This window comes from Pseudophryne corroboree, chromosome 5 (assembly GCF_028390025.1).
Source record: "Pseudophryne corroboree isolate aPseCor3 chromosome 5, aPseCor3.hap2, whole genome shotgun sequence".
Taxonomy (NCBI): Eukaryota; Metazoa; Chordata; class Amphibia; order Anura; family Myobatrachidae; genus Pseudophryne; species Pseudophryne corroboree.
Window position 1 is genome coordinate 734,040,023 of NC_086448.1, and position 22,427 is coordinate 734,062,449.

Consider the following 22,427-nt stretch of genomic DNA (forward strand, 5'->3'; position numbering starts at 1 on the left):
CTCTTCATATTATACCACAGTTCTTCCACTTTATATTATGCCAAATACAGTTCCCTCCAGTTTATAATATGCCACATGACAGTGCCACAGTTCACATTATGCCACATAACACTGCCCTCTTACCATTATAACATCCGCTACACGCAGCATTGAAAATGGCATGTCATCCCATTCAGCCCCAGCACCCACTATAGCTACACCCATGGTAACAGTATTGGAAAAGCTTTCAGAGTGGGATCCTTACTACACTCATGTACCTTTAAAAAAATAAACTTGTCTGAATTATAAAAAATAATGTAGATGTGATATCTTGTTCCCTGGGACACAATAAAGGGTTTTCTTTTCTCCATGAAACTATTCATAGCCATTTAAAAATTAAAATATCTAAATGCACAAATACTTTATTCACTTTATACATGCGATGTGGAAGACAGGAATAAAAATGTATTACAACTTAGGTAAACGTTGTACTCATTCTGTGATTATTTCTTCAGTATAGAGTACTAAACTTAAATAGAAAAACGTATCTACTGTATTATAAAAATATATAAGATGTGTGTAAATTGTAATTTGTGAGGTCAGAACGCTTGATATTCATAATGAACATTCGGTGTTTGTGGAGACTTATAACTACATATATGGGTAATTATTCCTCTGGCTGATGTTAGCGAACTCGAGCGCAGACTTGGAAGGGCCGAGGGCTTAAGTTGAATGTAAATACAGGATCATCCCGGGGACGTGGCTGATCATCTGGAATGTGGAATTGAAAACGTTGCAGCAGGGATGTGAAGAAGATGAATAGATCCATTCTTGCCAGCTGTTCTCCCACACATATACGGCGGCCTAGAACAAGCGAAGAGCAATAAGAGAGAGAGAAACACAAGCCGAACATGTACTATTCTGAAGATCAGAAGTGTTCATAGCCACCCCAACCATCTCTTTGGGACATATAGTATGTACCAAACAGCGGCTTAGATAGTTTCTCTAAATGTGCACCAACTGAGGAATCCTGGGAACTAATTCAGTACTTGACACAGATCTCCACACTAAGAAAAGAAGAGATTTAGCAAACATTCTAAAGAGTACAGGTGGAGGTGGTGCCCATTTCAACTAATAAAATTCTAGCTATCATTTATCTACTACATACTATAAAATCATGGCTATGACCTCACACCCCCCCCCCCCCCTTCCCCCATAAAAGCAATTTTTATGTACTAGCAAAGCCAAGGACAATCATGCAGGGGTGGGACTAATATTTTTGAATAAAGGTTTTTTTTCTCCCCCTCTTATAACTGTACGGTTGTAGGAAAATATTATTGGCAACAGTAAGATCATTCTCTTTGAAACACTGTTCAGAATCTGGCAATCCATCTGGATTGTTCCTACCTGCTGAAAATGGAATGAATGCTTCGTTCTTTACAAACTTTCCCTCTGCATCCAAGAAATGTTCAGGGTAGAACTGATAAGGCTTCTTCCAAATGGTCTCATCTTTTAAAACGGATGTCAGGTTGGGTATAATTGTGGTACCCTTAATAAGCACAGACAAAATACATAAATAAGTTTTATTGGCTTTTATATCTTTAGACTTTTAAAAAACATATGTTCCAGTAACTGATGGGTGCATTTACTATTCCCTCTGAAGAATGGAGGTGTAGCGGTTACAATAAGACACGTCTGCAGAATTCCTTTCAATAGCCCGTTTTTTTTCAAATCTGGGTTCTGATTAGAGCAATGGCTTTAAAGCCTGATTCAGAGGCAGCTGGAGGTGCAGTAGTGGCTGAGACTATTGTCACAGCTGCTACTGCAAATTTATGCTAATGCGGCAACTGATTGGCTTCCTACTGAGACGCCAACCGGCTGTGGCTCTAATTCATTGAAAGTCACACCACTAGAAATTACAGCAACCGTACGGTTGCTCAGAATATCTGATGGTACCACTAATGCCAGTTATACTGCATCTTTTGACTCAGTCCCTGAAATCAGCACGCACCCGACATGCCTGCCAATGAGAGCCAGCCCCCAGTCACTGCCCAGGAACGCCTATCAAAATGACATAGATCTTCATGCAGTTCTGACATGTGTCCATCGGTGGGGACCATCAGGATTCATGTCTCTTGGACGCATGAGCAGATTTAGAACATTGGGCTCTTGCATCTGATTTTCTAAATCCATCCACCTCTGAATCTGTAATTTACAGTTCCTACATATTTGCACCATAACAAAGCCATCATGTGCTCTGACAAAAAAAACTGTATAAAATAAATGTATGTGGTAAAAGTGACAAAATGCTCAATAATTAATCATTTTCTGACCTCCTGAATTTCTCGCTACTTTTTTGGGTGGAGAAACTAGTAATATTACCATCATTTTGAAAATTACAATAACACTTCCATTTAGAGCCCATGCAGAGTACCTTGGGGATATCAAAGCCTTGGATGTTGGTGTCTCTGCAGGTCATATGAAGCAGGGCCATAGGCAAGATATTTCCATAGCGTTGCACCTCATAGATGACCGCGTTGGTAAATGGCATGTTGGATGCATCTTCTGTTGTGGGCAACTTATCTCGGCCAATCACACGGTCTATTTCTTCATGAACTTTTTCTGTATGACAATATAGTGACTTAAATATACTGTTCATTACAAAAGAATCAGGTTCCGGAAATCATTTACTGTAATAGACCAGTCTGCGAGTGTTTTAGAAGAGATAAAGATATAAGGACAGGAACATTAATGTATTTATAATGGGTGCCTGGGGGCAGGAGGGCTCCGCACTGTACACCCTGCACCCAGAGCAGCATAACTCACTGGTCACCAGTGGTGGGCAAGCAGGTGCCTCCCTCTATTTAGTGTGCCGCTCAGGGTAGATGAAAGGTATCCAAGGCAGGTGCAAGGTTTATCTGCACCCTAGGCAAAGCTTCGGTCTACAGCCCCCAAACTACCCACTTTCCAGCCCTTCAGATGAAAGTGTGACATAAATTCCACAGGCACCACTTGCATTAAGTATAGCAAGGATGTTTCCTTCAGAGACACCCTTAATTTTGTGATAGGCAGACTCAGTGGCAACTCCCCCCCCCCTCCCCTCGCCCTCCCTTCCCACCCCCAGATCCCGGCGCCATAGGCAGCTGCCTACAGCTGCCTAATAGTAGAGCCGGCCCTGAAGGTACAGTATGTCAACACCCTAGGGAAAACTTCTGCACTCTGAGGGACTGATGATCTGGGAAATGTAATGCTGCTAGGGTAGGGGAGCAGTAATATAGCAATGTGGACATATAGATACTGGGGGAAGGGGACGCTAGACACCCCCTAGGCATATTTCTTTCACAAAATATTTGAATACATTTTTTTTAAATATGTTTAGGACTTAATAAATTTAATGACAAAATCGGTAATCATGTAGAAAACGAGTGAATAAAGAAGTGTGCGCCTCCCATCCAATCAGAGATGTAGCGGTGCTGTTATATAACTAGTGGAGAATCCCTGAGAGGTACTTACCCTGGATGTGAGGGTGGAGCAGCATCATTAACAGGGACCAGCGTAACGTGTTGGATGTTGTATCTGTACCAGCTACAAAGAGATCGGCCATTACGATGAGAAGCGTCTTCTCACTGAAACTGCTGCTGGGGTTATCTTTAGTCTGAGACACAGACAATAGAAGGAGTAGTAGTTGATTTACCGACGGACACAATACCGACGGTCATAATCCCGACAGCAATTCACCAACAGTCAAAATACAGACACGGACAAAATACCGACATTCATTATACCGACATGTTCAAAATACCAACATAGTCAGAATACCGACATTTGAAATGCTGACATGCTTTTTAAAGGTATTTTTGCCCAAAAACAGACTTGTTCATACTTTACCATCCCAGTGGATTTGGAGGGGGAACATAATAGTGTGCCCGAAGTATGGCGAGCCATGCGAGGGGACACGGTACACTTACACGGCGTTCATGTCAACCTATGTCGACATTGGGGGGAAAAACCCAGAAAAACAGAGTTTTGAAATGTCGGCATTTCAAATGTCGGTATTCTCACTATGTCAGCATTTTGAACATGTCGGCATAATGAATGTAGGTATTTTGACTGTCGGCCAATGACTGTCAGGATTATGACTGTTGGAAGTGACAAAAAAATCACGTTAGTTTATTGAGTACAAAAAATAGGCTAGATTAAGGAGGACATTTACTATGCAGTGATAAGAGCGGAGAAGTGAGCCAGTGGAGAAGTTTCCCCATCAACCAATCAGCAGCTCTGTATAATTTTATAATATGCAAATTATAGATGTTACTTCAGTGCTGATTGGTTGCCATGGGCACTTTTCCACTGGCTCACTTCTCCTCACTTATCACTGCTTAGTAAATGTCCCCCATAAGCTAGAAATATAAGTGGGAGTATGGTAGTGAAGACCCTTAAAGTAGAAGTTTGGTATTTCAGATGGAATACAGAATTTGATAGGAAGCCAGCACTGATTGCAGTAAAAGAGTGATTGATAAGAAACCAGGAGATGAGCTTCTATCTCGGCAGCTGCATTTAGAGGGAGATGTATAAAAAAAACTGCAAAAGAGGAAAAGTGGGGAAGTTGACCATATTAACCAATTAGCTTCTAGCTATCATTTTAAAGAATGCAATAGATAAATTATAGCTAGAAAATTGATTGGTTTATATGGGCAACTGCTCTTCTTCTCTTTAGAAGGTTTGGTACTGTACATCTCCTCCTTAGAATGAATGAGAGTAGAGATGTCTTGGCTAAGGAAGTCCAGCAAGAAGGGGTTTACAGTAATCAATATGAGCAAGTACTGTACTGTACAAGTATTTGGCAGTGGTGATATATAGGAGACGTCATATTCTACCAGTGTCATGGAGTAGGAAAAAGTAGGATTTGGCTGTTCCTTTAATGTGTTCTTAAAATTAAAGAGAGGAACTATGTGACCCCTAGACGTGAACCATGTGATCTGGTTCAATGACTGTATTGCTAGCTGTGAAGCCTATTGATGAAGACTAATCTAGGTTAATTTAACCTCTATCTCTGCCATCCATATTAAATTGTCTGAGACATTCACAGCTATTAGCAAATTAGGTAGAGAGGTCAAATTTAATATGTTGGCAGATAAGAGCTTAGGACCCAAGACAAATCTTTGAGATACCCCTAAAGACTTAAGGCACACTTGGAATGCTTATTGCTCCATTTGGCCACAAATCTGCCCTCTTGAACAAAGCAACCAGATATCATCTAACTCCATTCTCCTTGTGTCCAGACATAGACAGTATAACTACAGTACAGTATGAGCCCATGTTTTTCATACTCGTCTGTCTAAATCAATTTTTAATAGTGGCGATGCTTTCACTTGTTCAAGATGTATTTTTGAGTCCCTCATTTAAAGCTTAATGCATAAGTTGTGTTTTATGTGAATTCAAAGCTACTCGATATACAAAAAGCTATAACAGTAGCAATTGTAGAAGCATCAAATTCTCCACCAATAAAGTACAAGTGTTAATAATCAGCAGTTGTATTTCCCAGAAGCTTTCTCCTTCCTTAGATAATTGTTTTAAACATTGAAGAGAAACAAATTACTAACCAATCAGCTCCTGTCATTTTTTTCAAACATTGCCTGTATGACCAACCAACAAATAACAAGTGGCGCTTGACAATCAGATGAAATTAAAAAACATTTATTTGTATACAATGTGTAAAAATTACAACAAACTCCCGGGAGAATAAAATAATAATATAAATTTCACAGCAATAAAAATGTGCACTATTTTATAGCTTCATTATCAATTACTCAGAAAACCATTAGTAATAGGTGAACTTATTTGCACATGCTTATTTGGTAACTGCGCCTGGGAAGTTTTCAGCTGTGTTAAGTTCACTAAGTACACACAAAATTTTAATGAAAAAATGTATGTAACTAATGAATATTAGATCTGAACATGAGTCACTCACGGCTTAATATGCCAGAAGAAATTGCGTGCATCACAGATCCATTGCAGTGGATTACTGGTTAAACAGTGAATGAAAGAGTTACCTCCGCTGGGCAGGAGCCTGTTCTATCCTTACTCCCTGGTGTCGTCTCACCGATCCGTCAGGGACACACACCAGAGCCTCAGCGGGTATGATTGATGCTGCGCCGTGCAGGGAGCCCCAACAAGCCGTTCCAAGTGGTCCACGCTACCTCCGGTACCTCCGCACTTTGCAGACAGGAGGCTATGTAGCTGGTGATCCGGAGTTTACCGGTCTGCGCCGGGCTGAGAAGGAGCGGCACCCGCTGCTTGCGCTTCCCCAGGTTACGTAGTCGGCTGTGGCCACGGGAACTGGAGCTGTCATGCAGGTGCTCCCGATGGTGATGATGAATAAACGGGCTCCTATGTACGGTTTGAAAGTTGAACAGCAGCTCTGCACGGCGCAGCATCAATCATACCCGCTGAGGCTCTGGTGTGTGTCCCTGACGGATCGGTGAGACGACACCAGGGAGTAAGGATAGAACAGGCTCCTGCCCAGCGGAGGTAACTCTTTCATTCACTGTTTAACCAGTAATCCACTGCAATGGATCTGTGATGCACGCAATTTCTTCTGGCATATTAAGCCGTGAGTGACTCATGTTCAGATCTAATATTCATTAGTTACATACATTTTTTCATTAAAATTTTGTGTGTACTTAGTGAACTTAACACAGCTGAAAACTTCCCAGGCGCAGTTACCAAATAAGCATGTGCAAATAAGTTCACCTATTACTAATGGTTTTCTGAGTAATTGATAATGAAGCTATAAAATAGTGCACATTTTTATTGCTGTGAAATTTATATTATTATTTTATTCTCCCGGGAGTTTGTTGTAATTTTTACACATTGTATACAAATAAATGTTTTTTAATTTCATCTGATTGTCAAGCGCCACTTGTTATTTGTTGGTTGGTTTTGGTTTCAAGGGACTGGCAATTCCCTTTATCAGGAGGCTGCTGACAATCAAAGTGCAGTGCTTCTCACCCAAGCGCTTAGTTTTTTTCCTTTTCTGCATTGCCTGTATGACAGTTGGAAGCTAATTGGTTGGTAACTTATCTCTCTCCTAAGGTTTGATATATCTACCTTTTACTCTTATAATTCATCCCACAATAAAGCCAGGTAAAAGTTCTCTTACTTTTTCCATTTCCTCAAAAAATACATCAATGAAATCCCTCCTGATGGCGGGATCCCAAGTCTGTCTGTGTTTCTGGATGATTGTTTCTAGGAAGTCTAGATAAGTACGTTGAATTGAGAAGAGCTTCTGATGGGGTCCAGGCATCTTCATGAGCCAAGGAAAAGGTTTGTATAACTAAAAGATAAAAAATCAAAATCAACAGTCAATTTAGATCAAATTCTCAGAAGGTGGAATGGTTAAACAAGTCGGATGTACAGTATGGACAGTCTTTTACACAGTGATGTGTTTAACACAAATATCTTGTCTGATATTTGCCAGTAACCTCACATCACTACTCGTGTTATATAAGGGATATGTATTAAGCAGTGAGGAGAGATAAAGTGGGAAGAGATAAAGCAGAAATAAATAAGAACCGGTCAATCAGATTCCACCATTTTACAGGCTGTGTTTAAAAAATGGTACTTAGTAGTTGATTGGTTGGTACTTTAACTCTCTCCACTTTATCTTTTTCCAAGCTTTGATACACCTCCTTCCAAGTATCTTTTACCCCCTCACTATCTAACTGTCATTCTATAGTTCCCTGCATCTTCCTGTGTCAACCCCCCCCCCCCCCCCCCCCCAGACCATTACACTGCCCTCTTACATGCACCCCATCCTAATGTTACACAGTAACATGAGTGCACGGGTGAGTGCCTTCCTGCACCATTACCACTCTCCTCTGAAGAAGTAAGCTTCAGTCACTCACTTGCCATACATGATGACTTCGTATGAGTTCTGGACACTGGCATATCCTGGTTCTCATCCTCCTCATAAAATCCCTTCTTTCAGTGTTTGTTTCTCTGGACCTCCATCTTCTGTATACAGTATTACAGAGGTTCTCAAATGTGGTCCTCAAGGCACCCCAACGGTCCAGGTTTAAGGTATATCCATGGCTCAGCACAGATGGTTAAAGTAAATTTACTGAGGTGCTTATTAAGTCACCTGTGGCCAAGCATGGATATACTTAATACCTGGACCATTGAGGACTGCGTTTGAGAACCTGTGATATATACCATTACTAATAGAAAACGAATATGCTTCTTTGGATTTCATTGTGACCTTTATGTGAATGAAACAGAAATCTATCCTCTTCGGATATTTCATCATCTGTTTTGGTCTTACTTAATGTCTTTCTGCCAATTCATTTTGGATATTCTTTTGCCAATTCAAAATCATTCTATCAGAAAATGAAATAATCTTCACACCAGTCCACGGAAGCTACAGTACTGTACTTACCTGACGTAAGAGACAACCATAAACCCTGTTCCATAAACTCGCTGACTAGGTGGTGTCATCCTTCACTCAAAACTGTCCTTCATACCCCACATGTAATATTTATTAGAAATCCTGTTAAAATATATAAGGTCGGCTGACCATATTATCCCTTTAACCTGGGACACTCATGAATTACACAGGTTCTGTGGCTGCTTAAAACCAGGTGAAATGCAGGCTTGTAGTCAGCCAGCCACAGAACCTGAGTACTTTGCATGTGTATCACAAAAAACACTATAACAATTTTAATTCATGCATTCAGAATTTCTTGCATTTACTATTGCAATTGTCTTCTTATGTTGTTCCTAACTAGACCCATGCACTTGAATGCAGTAGTTAGACTGATTTTCCTTGTAAAATATTCTGCCATTCCTCTGCTCTGACACAGTCTACACTAGTTATCTGTATTTTACCAAAACCCAGCCATCTACCTTGAGAGGACGCGGCCAAGCCCCAGCCTCTCTGACACAAATTTGTGCCCATGAGCAGCTATAAACAGTACATCCTTAATGCTGTGCTTTCAAGAACAGAGTAATGGTACAGCAGGGTGGCACTGTCAGTGCAGTTAGGGTGTTCTAGGGGGGAATAGGAAAGAGAGGACATGAGAGGGGAGCAAGAAAGGGGGCATATGAAGGAATCTGATAGTGGATTTTTCCACATGACCCTTACATGCAATCATACAAGCAATTACAAACCCTTAATAAACCATCAGATTCCGCTAAATGCCCCTTATATGCCATCAAACTGTTCAGCATGCCTATTTTTTGCTATCAGGCCTCCACATGTCCCTAATACGCCATAAATCTCACAGACCCTTAATATGCCTTTAAACACATTATCGTGCCAGTGGCGCACCCAGGGGGGATTTCCGAGCACCCAGAAACCCCCCTCCACTAAAAAAAAATTTTTATTTTTTATTTTTTTTATTAGCTGCATGAGTATTATTAATGGCTGTCTAGCGTCCTCTGCAGCCTGCTGTCTTCCTGGTGGCACTTGTAAGTGCAATAAAAGTTTACTTTATTTTAATTATAGTACATATATATCCATGTGCATACATATATACACATGTATATACATACATACATATAAACACACACACACACACACACACACACACACACACACACACACACACACACACATATGATATATATATATATATATATATATATATATACATGTGTATATATATGTGTACTGTATGTGTGTGTACATATATATATATATATATATATATATATATATATGCATGTTTAATATGCTATGTGTATATGTATGTGTGTGTGTGTGTGTGTGTGTGTATGTATATATATATATATATATATACACATGTATATATGTGTAGATATATGTATATATATATATATATACACACACACACACACACACACACACACACACAGACACATTAGTTTTACGGACCCAGCATATACTGGGTCACCTCAGTCCGCACCCCCATGATTGGCTCCGCCCAGTTCTGGAAACCCCCCCATGCGAAACCTGCGTTTGCCACTGCGTGCCCCTTATATACCATAAAACTCCTTCTCATGCCCTTTATATGATTTCATATAGGGTCATGTGGAGAGATCTTCTGTCATATAAGGGACATGTGGGGGAGTTTGAAGATATACAAGGAGCATAGAAAGGTGTTTAAAGGCATACACGGGACATGCAGAAGAGTTTGATGGCATACAGTATAAAGGGCATATGGTTGGATCTGATGGCGTAATAGAGGTATGTTAAGCAGTCCAATGGCAAATAAGGAGCATACAGCGCAACGGAATATGATGCACTATATAAGAAACTGTTAATGTTAATAATACGGTGGAGCATGATGGTATAGCGGGGGCAACGCACTAGTAACACACAAAAGTTCAGGAGTTAAATAATTAATACGTTTCCTCTAATCATAGTTGAATTCAAGTAAAGGTAGATGACAGAAATAATTATTTTGATTAATCACCTGAGTAAAGGGTTCTGCTTCAAGTTCAAACATAGTTCTCAGCAGGCAAATCATCCTCTGAAATGATGAGTCAGTGTAATCGAATCGTTCACCGAAAATAATGGAACAGATGACGTTGCTGACTGCATTATTTAGTACCATAAATGGATCAAAGGGACATCCTGAAAAGATATAAAGAAGAGATGGGGTCCATGTACTAAACCTTGGAGAGAGCTAAAACGGACGGAGATAATGTGCCACTGCCAACCAACCAGCTCCTGACTGACATTTATCAAACACTGGGGTCTATTTACTAAGCCTTGGATGGAGATAAAGTGGACAGAGATAAAGCACCAGCCAATCATCTCCTAACTACCGTGTTACAGGATGTGTTTGAAAAATGCCAGTTTGGAGTTGATTGGTTGGTACTTTATCTCCATTCATGCCTTAGTAAATAGATCCCACAGCCTTGACATGGCAGTTAGGATCTGATTGGATGGTATTTTATCTCCTTCCTCTTTCTATATCTTCAATGCTTAGTACATAGACGCCTTAGGGAGATGAAATTGAGAGGTTGCCCAAAGCAGCAAACAGCTTCTACCTGTCATTTATCTAGCGTAGTCATTGGTTACTATGGGTAACTGTATCTTATCTCTCTCAAATGTTTATTACATCTCCCTGTGAGGCTTCAAATTATTTCAAAGAGGAAATGGTAACAACTTTCACATAATGAACAGGTGTCTTTGTTGAGTCCAAATGTACACATTCTGCGTAGTGCAGGAAAGTACAGCAGCTGTAGACAGAATAGAGCTTAAATATACAGATTACAATTGTAAATTACAGTATTTGTACATCTTAGAGTCATCTTTTCAAAACTTTCCCACAGAAACCGAGTACAGAACAGGGATATCACTTGTTATATTAACTGTGCCGGCACGGAAAACATAAAAAGCCGTAACAAAAGTATCAAAGTAGACCAGTGGTCTCCAACCTTAATTGGGGTGTGAGCTACATTCGGAAAATAAAACCTCTGAAGGAGCTACCCCCTCCCCCCAATGCGCGTGCATTCCTGCGAAAGTGGGTGCGGCCTCACAACTACAAGTAATGCCCCCCCCCCCCCCCCCCGCGTAGTGCCAGACACACAAATAATGCCCCTCAGCAGTGCCAGATACACAAATAATGACCCCAGCAGTGCCCGGTACACAAATAATGCCCCCAGCAGTGCCAGATACAATGCCCCACCAGTGCCAGATACAATTCACCCCTGCAGTGCTATTTAAAATGCCCCCCCCCCCCACAGCGCCAGATAAAATGCCCTCCCCCCACCCGCAGTTTCCGATACAGTGCCCCACACAGTGCTAACCCTTGCTGGCTTCTTCTACTACCGCCAGTGCTGCTCCTCCTGTATGAGTGATGGAAGGGGAAGAGAGCGAATCGTGCGCCTTTCCTGTGAAGTCCGGAGAGCGGCTGCGGTGAGGGTGAAAGAGTCTCTGGCGGCGGGCATTTAAAATATGGTGCCGGTGAGCCAATCAAAACTCGCGGTCTGGCAGCTACCGAAAATACTACGGCAAGCTACCGGTAGCTCGCTAGCTACGGGTTGGAGATCACTGAAGTAGACTTTATTTCTTTGTCCTCTCCATCTAATTCACACAGTCCCATCAGCTTTGGTGCCACAATAATAGAAATTGACGTTTTGCGGAAGACCTTTTGGTAAATTGCTTCTGTGCTGCATTTAGCTTCTTTTTTTTTCTGGCTCAGAAATTTGATTTATGTCGTTACATACACTCCTGTACCCTTACCCTGCACACCCTAATGTACCCTAACCCCCCTTACCCTGCAGGAGATTTGGCATACACTGACTGTGGGGGCAGAGCCGGATTAAGGAGGGGGGGGGGGGGCTGTGGGTAAGTACCCCGGGCCCACCTTTATGAAAGGGCGCCCTGCACACCCGCCACATATCGGATCCTTCTTACTGATCTGATCTGTGGTGCTGCGCTCCCGGCTCCCCACTGCAGACTGCACTAACAAGCACCGGTGCTGCATACAGACAGTACACGCCACGCAGACCAGCTGTACAGTACAGGAAGGACAGCTGGGTGATGGCTCAGCTGTCCAATAATGGGAGAAGCAGCAGCCTGCGGCTCAGTCATTGGATTGGTTGTGCGCACAGGCTGCAGGGAACAAGAAAGAGAGATACTTTTGGACTCTCCCAGTGGAGCTTGTGCAGAGCAGTAACTAGACTTTGGTGCTCTGTGCCAGAGAGAGAATTGGCGCACCCCCATTTTTTTCACCCCACCCCCTTCCCCACTTAATGTTTTCAATAGGGACATAAGGCGCATGCACATTTATAGACTACTGCAACAAAATGGATTTTTAAACAAATGTTCTTTATACCACATCCATGCACTTAACTTGAGAGCGTGTTGTTATTCAGTTACAATACCCCTTTCTCCTTCATCCACTAGGGGCCACTGGAGCGTAGTTACAATGGGGAAATAGTAGGCAGTAATTGGGAGCTGGCACTTTAAAAAACTCTAACCCTGTGGCTAGCTCCTCCCCTACTATCTCCCCTCCAAGCCAGTCTTAGTTTAGTGCCCAAGGGAGCTGGTTCAGTTGGGTTTAGCTGAAGAATTTTTTCTTTTTTCTTTATTATTTTATTTTTTCTTTCACACACGCACAGACTGGCAGCTCTGCCACTGCCAGTCTGCACCGTGGGAGCTGCCGGCGGGGTCCCATCGCAGCTGCGTGCGGCTCGGGATGGGCCCCGGCTGAGGGAGACACTGAGCTCTCCTGAGCTGGCAGGCACCGCTGCGTGCGGCGCGTGTTGGGGCCACTCCATCCAGCAGAAGATTCCGGCAGCACGGCAGCTGTGAGTATCTGCGGCCGGACACCGCTGCGTGCGGCGTGTGTCGGGGCCACCCTCCACCACTGAAAGGTGAGTGTGTGTATTTCCCCCTCTTCCCCCCAGAGTGTTGGGATGAAGGGGTGACAGGGGGGTTTTGAATAGAATTAATTTGATTAATGGTGACTGACTGACAGGGGGACAGTGACAGGACACCCCTCCAGCACCCAAACCTCCCCCCCCCCTCGGATTATTATTTATTATTTATTTATTTAAAAAAAAAAAAAAAGAGAGAGAGAGCAGCGCAGTGCCGCGCTCCCGCCCGCCCTCCTTCCTCCCTGCTCGGATCCCCGCCAGCGCGGCTCACAGAGCCGCTACGGGGATCCGGCATAAGGACACACAGCAGCTTTGAATTTGGCGCCTTTGAGGAGGGGGGCGGGGCTTAGTCCCGCTCTGCGCGCCCGGAAGTATCGCGCGCTGGGGACCATTTCCGATCTGTAGCAGCGCAGGACGGTGACCACGCAGAGCAAAGAGAGGCACAGTGAGCAGTTACAGTGGGGAAGGGGGGCACTCGGGGGCACTGCAGGCACACTATTTGATTTGCTTCAGCCTGTCACTGCACACAGTATCGTGCAGGACAGATCGGGCTGCTGTGGCTGCATTCTTTTCCCTGCTTCCCTCCCCTCCCTCCCATTCTGCCTATAGCTGTTTTCCTGTGGGGGAAGGGTATCAAGTTTAGGTGCTGCCATGGCCAGCAAAGGCTCCAAGGCAACACAAAAGCAGGGGCAGGTTTTAGGTGAGGAGTCACAGCCATCGGCTCAGCCCTCCTCAGAACCCCAGAGCGCCCCGACATGGACGACACAACTCACAGAGGTGATGTCCCTGCTGACTGGGGAACTTAAAGCCTCTCGGGAAGATAGGGAGGCGGCCCGGTTCCGACAGCTTGTCCCGGTACCGGCGCCAGAACCTGCATGGGCAGTCTCATTGGCAAAGTCAGTGGAAGGGCTTTCCAGGGCTGTAATCCCTTCCCAAGCCCCGTCCTTTAGCCCCCCTCAACAGGCTGCAAAAAAGAGATTGCTAGCCTCTGTGTTGCAGGACTTTGATGATGATATGCCTCAATTAGATGAGGCGGGGTTAGATGTACAGGATATACAGGATGTGGATATCCAGGATACTGAGGACGATCAGGTATATGGGGACTCTGAACCAGTAGCTCAGGGTATAGAGGCTCTTATTACTGCTATTCGCTCAGTGTTACACGTGGAGGAGACGGAGGACACCTTACGCCCTTCAAGGTTTGGCACCGACCAATACCTGCCGGTGACTTTTCCAGTTTCGGAGGAGCTGGATGCGCTCATAACGACAGCCTGGAAGCATCCAGACGCAAAATTTCAGGTATCATGAAAACTGTTGTCTTCCTATCCTTTTCCCGCAGATAGCAGAACGCGCTATGAGACCTCTCCGATTGTGGATCCTTCGGTGTCTCATCTGTCCAAAAAGACGGTCCTGCCTGTTCCGGGGGCAACTTCACTTAAGGAGGCGTCAGATAGGAAGTTGGAATCTACCTTAAAGAATATTTACTCTGCGGCAGGGGTTTTACATCGCCCGGCGCAGGTAGATTGTTGGGTCAACAAGGGGTTCGAAGCTTGGGCGGAACAATTGTCCTCTGGAATTCGTGACGAATTACCGGCGGATCAATTGATAGAGTGGGCAGAACACATCCGTGAATCAGCCCTTTATCTTTGCGAAGCGTCCAAGGACATAGGTGTTCTCGGAGCTAGAATTTCCGCTTTAGCAATTGCGGCCCGCAGAGGCGTTGCCCTTTACGGGTGAGTTTCTGTTTGGTAAAGATCTGGATGCCTGGATCTCTACGGTCACCGGGGGTAGGTCGGCTTATCTTCCTTCTGCTGCTCCAGCCGCTCGCAGACCATATAGGGGTCCCTCTTTTCGATCCTTTCGTGCCCCTTCCAGGTTTCGAGGACAGGCCAGGGGTGGAGCTTCTACCTTCCGTGGCCATAGAGGTAGAGGCGGCGGCAGGGGTAGAGGTTCCGCAGCCTCAGCCCAGTCAGACGTTAAGTCTTCTACCACTGCCACCGCATGACGGGCCTCCCTCCCACCTGGGAGATCACAGGGTGGGAGCTCGTTTGTGGGATTTCAAGGAGGTCTGGATACAGTCCTGCCCAGATGCTTGGGTCCGGGATCTCATCACTTGCGGTTACAAGCTCGTTTTTCAGGAACAACCGCCCCAGCGGTTCTTTACCACGGGTTTGCCAGTTTCCGACAACCGGGGAGTTGCCTTACAAGCCGCGGTCCAGAAGCTTCTATCTGCAAGGGTTGTGATCCCTGTTCCCTCGCATCATCGGAAACAGGGCTATTACTCAAGCCTGTTTCTAGTACCGAAGCCGGACGGCTCAGTCAGACCAATCCTGAACTTGAAAGATCTCAATCCGTATTTGAAGGTATTCAAGTACAAGATGGAGTCCCTCCAGTCTGTTATTGCGGGGTTGGAAAAAGACGAGTTTATGGCATCCTTAGACATCAAGGACGCATACTTACATGTTCCCATTTGGCCTCCTCATCAGGCTTTTCTCCGGTTCGCAATACAGGACGCTCATTTACAGTTCCAGGCCCTTCCTTCCGGTCTCTCTTCTGCTCCCAGAGTGTTCACAAAGGTCATGGCGGTCATGATGGCCCTACTTCGGAAGCAGGGTGTGACAATTGTTCCCTATCTGGACGATCTGCTAATAAAAGCAAGCTCAGCAGAACGGTTACTTCAGAATATCCGGATGACACAGGACCTTCTGATTCGACACGGGTGGATCCTGAAATTCCCGAAGTCTCACTTATGCCCCTCACAACGGCTGTTGTTTCTGGGAATGATTCTCGACACAGTCCATCAGAGGGTTTTCCTTCCGCAGGACAAGATACTGTCTCTGAAGACACTGGTAAAATTGGTCCTTCAACACCGTCGGGTGTCAGTGTATCTGTGCAATCGCCTGCTGGGAAAGATGGTAGCAGCGTTCGAAGCTCTTCCATACGGTCGCTTCCATTCTCGACCGTTTCAGCTGTGTCTTCTAAATCAGTGGTCAGGATTTCATCTGTTCCTTCATCAGCGGGTGACGCTATCTCCAAAGGCACGGTCGTCGCTGCTCTGGTGGCTCGACCCATCTGTTGGAAGGAAGACGGTTCGGCATATGGGATTGGACTCTCCTCACCACGGACGCCAGTCTGCGAGGCTGGGGGGCAGTGACCCTGGGACATCGGTTTCAGGGGCGCTGGTCAATCCACGAATCCGCTCTCCCCATAAACATTCTCGAACTAAGGGCGGTGTACAACGCCCTGCTTCAGGCACATCACCTCCTGCGCGGTCGAGCGGTCAGAGTTCAGTCCGACAACGCCACGACGGTAGCGTACATCAACCGTCAGGGCGGCACTCGCAGCCGCGCGGCGATGAGGGAGGTCACCAACATCCTTCTCTGGGCGGAGAATTATGCTCTGTCCTTCTCGGCAATATTCATTCCGGGAGTGGACAATTGGGAAGCCGACTATCTAAGCCGACAGGACATGCACCCGGGAGAGTGGTCGCTACATCCCCAGGTGTTTTGGCAACTGGTACGTCGGTGGGGAAAACCACAGATCGACCTCATGGCATCCCGCCTGAACCATCAGTTGCCTCTTTATTACTCTCGGACAAGGGACCCGGCGGCGGCCCTCACGGCTCCTTGGAATTTCCGGTTCGTTTACCTCTTTCCTCCGTTCCCGCTGTTACCGAAGGTTCTGCAACGCATCAAGAGGGAAGACGCTTTGGTTCTCCTAGTGGCTCCGGATTGGCCACGCAGAGTTTGGTACTCCACTCTGCATCTGTTGTCGGTGGCCGAGCCTTGGACCCTGCCACTACGAGACGACCTTCTACAACAGGGTCCTTTTCTTTATCCAGACTTACGCAGGCTACGTTTGACGGCGTGGCTGTTGAGAAAGCCATCTTGACAAGGAAGGGGATTCCTCGTACAATTATACCTACTATGCTTCGGGCTAGAAAGTCAGTTACATCTTCTCACTACTACTGCATTTGGAAGGCTTATGTAGCATGGTGTGAACGTCGAGAATTTTCTCCTTCCGTGTATAGCTTAGCCCGTCTTCTCCGTTTTTTGCAGGCGGGTTTTTCAGCAGGCCTAAGACTGGGTTCGCTAAAAGTGCAGGTCTCTGCTCTTTCGGTTTTCTTCCAGAAAAGGTTAGCCTTGCTGCCTGAGGTTCAGACCTTCTTTCAAGGGGTTCTTCGAATACAGCCTCCCTTCCGTCCTCCGACAGCGCCATGGGACCTCAGTCTGGTCCTGTCTTTTCTGCAGTCTTCATTGTTTGAGCCCCTGGAATCAGTAGAGATAAAATATCTCACCTGGAAGGTGGTACTTCTCCTGGCGCTGGCTGCAGCTAGACAGGTGTCGGAACTGGGGGCTCTCTCTTGCAGGTCTCCTTACCTGGTGTTTCATGCGGATAGGGCCGTGCTTCGTACTCGTATGTCCTTTCTACCTAAGGTGGTGTCGGATTTTCACATCAATCAGCCGCTTGTCGTCCCGGCCCTCTCGGGGGACTCTCCGGATGCGAGATCATTGGACGTTGTAAGAGCGCTCAAGATCTATGTGGATAGGACTTCAGCTATTCGGAAGTCAGATTCCTTATTTGTTCTGTACGATGCTGCCCGCCGTGGTTGGCCGGCCTCTAAGCAAACCTTGTCTCGATGGATTCGACTGACCATCAGACAAGCTTATTTGGCAGCTTCTCGAGAACCTCCATCTTCCATTTCAGCACACTCCACGCGCTCTGTGGGACCTTCGTGGGCGGCTGCCCGGGGGGTCTCTATGACTACTTTATGTCGGGCGGCTACTTGGTCCGGCCGTCATACGTTTGTCAAATTCTACAAGTTTGACACTTTTGCGGCCTCTGCATCTCAGTTTGGCCGAGCGGTTTTACAGGACTCTCAGCACTCTCCCACCCGTTCTGGGAGCTCTGGGACGTCCCCATTGTAACTACGCTCCAGTGGCCCCTAGTGGATGAAGGAGAAATCAGGATTTTGGTACTTACCGATAAATCCCTTTCTCCGATTCCACAGGGGCCACTGGACGCCCGCCCAGCGCTGTTCCTCCTTGTTTTTTGCTTAACGGTTTGCGGTTCAAAAAATGACCGCTTGTTGAGTTCAGGTTAGCCTGTTTGTGGTTAGGTTCTATTCCAGGTTTAGTTTGGGTTATCCTGGTTGACTGGACGTCATTAACCTCCTCTACCTTAAGGTTTTCTTTATTACAGCTCTCCTTGGGCACAGTTTTACGTAGACTGGCTTGGAGGGGAGATAGTAGGGGAGGAGCTAGCCACAAGGTTAGAGTTTTTTAAAGTGCCAGCTCCCAATTACTGCCTACTATTTCCCCATTGTAACTACGCTCCAGTGGCCCCTGTGGAATCGGAGAAAGGGATTTATCGGTAAGTACCAAAATCCTGATTATTAAATAACACATTTCAATATACTGCCATGCCCATATAACTTGCTGAATTCTAATCAAACACTCTACTCATTGAGCTATTTGAGCCTACATAAAAACTCTGGACACTATATGACGCTACTGGTACTTTGAAAAAAAAAAACAGCATTGCAATTGAGCAGATCTACTGTATGTAGTGTGCAGCCACACATCCAATCTCTTGCGGCCACACCCTGCATAGATCTGCTCAGCCGCAATGCTGATCATTTTCACAAAGTACAAGGTAAGCTTCAAATAGTTAGAATTATCTAACTTAGAGTTTTCTAGCTTTCTATGAAAAGGGAAGATAGCTCAATGAATAAATTGTCTTACTGCAATGCCACAGGCGATGGGTTTGAATACCAGGTATGTCAGCATTTTGAAATGTAATAAAGGACAGTGTGACTGAATAACAAAGAAATCTCAAGTTGAGTTCATGAATGCTGTATAGGTATTAGCGACAGAAGTGGTCAGGGTAGGAGACAGGGTTGGTCAGGAAATGCTGGTCTTCAAAAAAGGGGGGAAGCTGCAAGTGAAAGTAATTAAAACAGATAATTGACAAGTGCTGACAACAGCGCCCCCTACCCTGCAGCGCTATGTGCGGTGCCCCCTCAGCACACACCTAGTTACGGCTCTGAGCTTGTGTTTGCTTCTGGAGAAAATATATCAGTGTCACAGCTGCCTGCCGGCAGAGTGTAAAAAGTAAGGCTGGAAGTATTTACATTATAGATTCTGGGTCATCATATGTATATATATATATATAAATATATATATATATATATACTGTGTATGTGTATATATATATATATATATATATATATATATATATATAATATATATATTCAGAGCCCCAATGAAAATACTACTGGCATTGAAACGTTGGTGAAACTACCAGGTTTGCTTCATGTCATTTTTTCCTGAGTGCCGTCGTTTTTCTGCATTCATGTGGTAGCCTGGCTACATTTGTGGAGGGCAACAGGGTCAGCTATTTGACATATTAGTGAGTGCCGGATATATATATATATATATATATATATATATATTTATATATATACATGCATACATCTATATATATAATCATTTTAATTTTATACCTTAGTACCCCCCTGTCTTAAGTACCCCAGGCCACCTAAAGCCTTAATCCAGGTCTGACTGGGGGGAGATTGTTTGAGTAAGGGGGGTCCCAAATTGGTACCTTGCTTAGTGCCCCATGAGGTCTAAATCTGCCTGTGTATAGATGGCCTTGCCTATCGGGCACAAGCTGTGGAAAGTTAGTCATTCTGGAGCTTGATGCATATAGGGATTGCGCCAAACCTTTGAAAACCTACATCCCTTAGACTATAAGATCTCAAGACCAGAGCCCTCTACCACCCTGTACTGTGCACAGCCCATCGGCGCTGACGTTACTGTAATGTCTTTCTGTCACTAGTACAATGACTGGTACCTAGTACAAAAATAATAATGAAGCTGTCTCATAATTACTGCTTCTAAGGAATCCATAATAAAGGTTAAGGTCCCTTCCAGTGACAAACAAGGTATATTACCAAAGCAGCACTACATTCTAATGTCATACATAGTGTCATACATAGACACACAAAAGCACTAAGATACAACTGATATTCACAACGTGTGCACAAAGTGACAAATGCTACTGCCAAGAAAACCCTGCTTTTGTGCATACAATAAAACATTGATGTCTTACCTTCTTCATCCTGAAAGGCTGAGCAGAGGTAGCCAGCCTCCTCCCGTACACGCTCTTCCATAGATTTCTTTCCCATGCCAAAGTTCCTTAAAGTTGAAAGGGCAAATCGCCTTTGCTCTTTCCAATGCTGACCATATCTTGTGAATGCGATGCCTAAAGAACAACAATAGCATTTTGGAGCTCTTTAAAAATGGAGAGAATAAGAATACAAATAGTGCATACATCTCATTGCTCTATCTAAGGAGTATGTTTTATTAAGAAATTCCCTATTTAATGTACTATGTGATATCTCCTGAGTGTTGGTCAACCCACCCTTTTTCCACCAAAATGACAAGTCCAGCCAGGGTTTTTGAACACAGCTCCAACCCATGTCACAGCCGGGTTAGACCACGATCACAGACAGGATGGACCTGACATATTGGCATGAAGACCACTTTCAAACTGCACCCATATGCAGTCTGCCTGTTTTGCCGTCACATGTGTCACTGACCTGGGTTGGGGATGTTGTGAACTCGGGGGTTCTTCCGATGGTCGGGAAGAGGAGCCACAGCTGGGTCGGAGCAAAGATGGTCGGATATAGGTTTTCCTCATATAAGACTCTGACAGTTTAGGATTGGTGAAAAATGCTGAGGAACTTTATTATGGGAAGGGAGCAATACAGCGACACATGAAAGAGAGCTTGTGGGCAATGTCAAAGGCTACTGGAGAATTTGTGAGCAATGTTTAAAGACACTGATGAATGAAGAACTTGTGAGCGATGGTTAAAGACACTGATGAATGAAGAACTTGTGAGCGATGGTGAAAGACACTGAAGAATTTGTGAGCGATGTTTAAAGACACTGATGAATGAAGAACTTGTGAGCGATGGTGAAAGACACTGAGGAATTTGTGAGCGATGTTTAAAGACACTGATGAATGAAGAACTTGTGAGCGATGGTGAAAGACACTGAAGAATTTGTGAGCGACGTTTAAAGACACTGATGAATGAAGAACTTGTGAGCGATGGTTAAAGACACTGATGAATGAAGAACTTGTGAGCGATGGTGAAAGACACTGAAGAATTTGTGAGCGATGTTTAAAGACACTGATGAATGAAGAACTTGTGAGCGATGGTGAAAGACACTGAAGAATTTGTGAGCGATGTTTAAAGACACTGATGAATGAAGAACTTGTGAGCGATGGTTAAAGACACTGATGAATGAAGAACTTGTGAGCGGTGGTGAAAGACACTGAAGAATTTGTGAGCGATGTTTAAAGACACTGATGAATGAAGAACTTGTGAGCGATGGTTAAAGACACTGAACAATTTGTGAACGCTGGAAACACTAAAGTTGTTTCAGCCCGCAGGTCATGCTGAATCCAGGGAGTGCTGGCGACTGCACTGCAGAGGAACACACTAGTTGCTAGGAACACTGGAGACTGTGCTGCAGGAAGGCACCCTGAATGCTGGAAGCACTGGAGTATAGCTGCTGGGGAACACACTACGTACGGGAGCTCTGGCATCCACTACAGAAAAGAGACGATACTCAGGTGCCGAGGCTCTGCCCGGCGTCTGGTTTTGAATCTCCCGCCTCTACTGGATTGGTTAAGCGGGTTAGTGATGTCACTCGCTCCCCGCCCACGTGACGCTGGCTGTCATGGCGGCGCCCACGCTCCGGGGAACCGCCGGGAGCCGCGCCAGCCAGACGCCGGGACCCAAGGACCGCCTGAGGTGGGGATCGCCAAACGGACCAGCAGACACGCAGGGGTAAGCGAGGCGGCCGCTGCCCCTGGCGTTTGACAGTACCCCCTCCTCCAGGAGTGGCCCCTGGACACTTCCCGGGCTTTGTTGGATGTCTGGAATGGAAGATCCGCACCAGTCGGGGAGCCATAACTTCAGTAGCTTTGACCCAGCTCCTCTCCTCAGGGCCATAACCTTTCCATTCTACCAAGTACTGCAGATTCTTGTGAAGATAACGTCAAGAATAGCTTTGATTTCAAAT

At 45.0% G+C, this 22,427-nt stretch overlaps 1 protein-coding gene across 1 annotated transcript in view; it reads right to left on the reverse strand.

The window, feature by feature from the left end:
* Nucleotides 1-432: 432 nt before the first annotated feature.
* LOC134928385 (cytochrome P450 2D20-like) overlaps nt 433-22,427 on the reverse strand; it is an 84,272-nt gene continuing 62,277 nt past the window's right edge. Inside the window, exons 3-9 of the mRNA XM_063924072.1 lie at nt 20,446-20,598; nt 10,416-10,576; nt 7,142-7,315; nt 3,493-3,634; nt 2,414-2,601; nt 1,387-1,528; nt 433-843 (exon numbers count right to left, since the gene is read on the reverse strand). Of these exons, the coding sequence (XP_063780142.1) occupies nt 665-843; nt 1,387-1,528; nt 2,414-2,601; nt 3,493-3,634; nt 7,142-7,315; nt 10,416-10,576; nt 20,446-20,598 (1,139 nt within the window). The 3' untranslated portion in view covers nt 433-664. The remainder of the gene's footprint in view (nt 844-1,386; nt 1,529-2,413; nt 2,602-3,492; nt 3,635-7,141; nt 7,316-10,415; nt 10,577-20,445; nt 20,599-22,427) is intronic.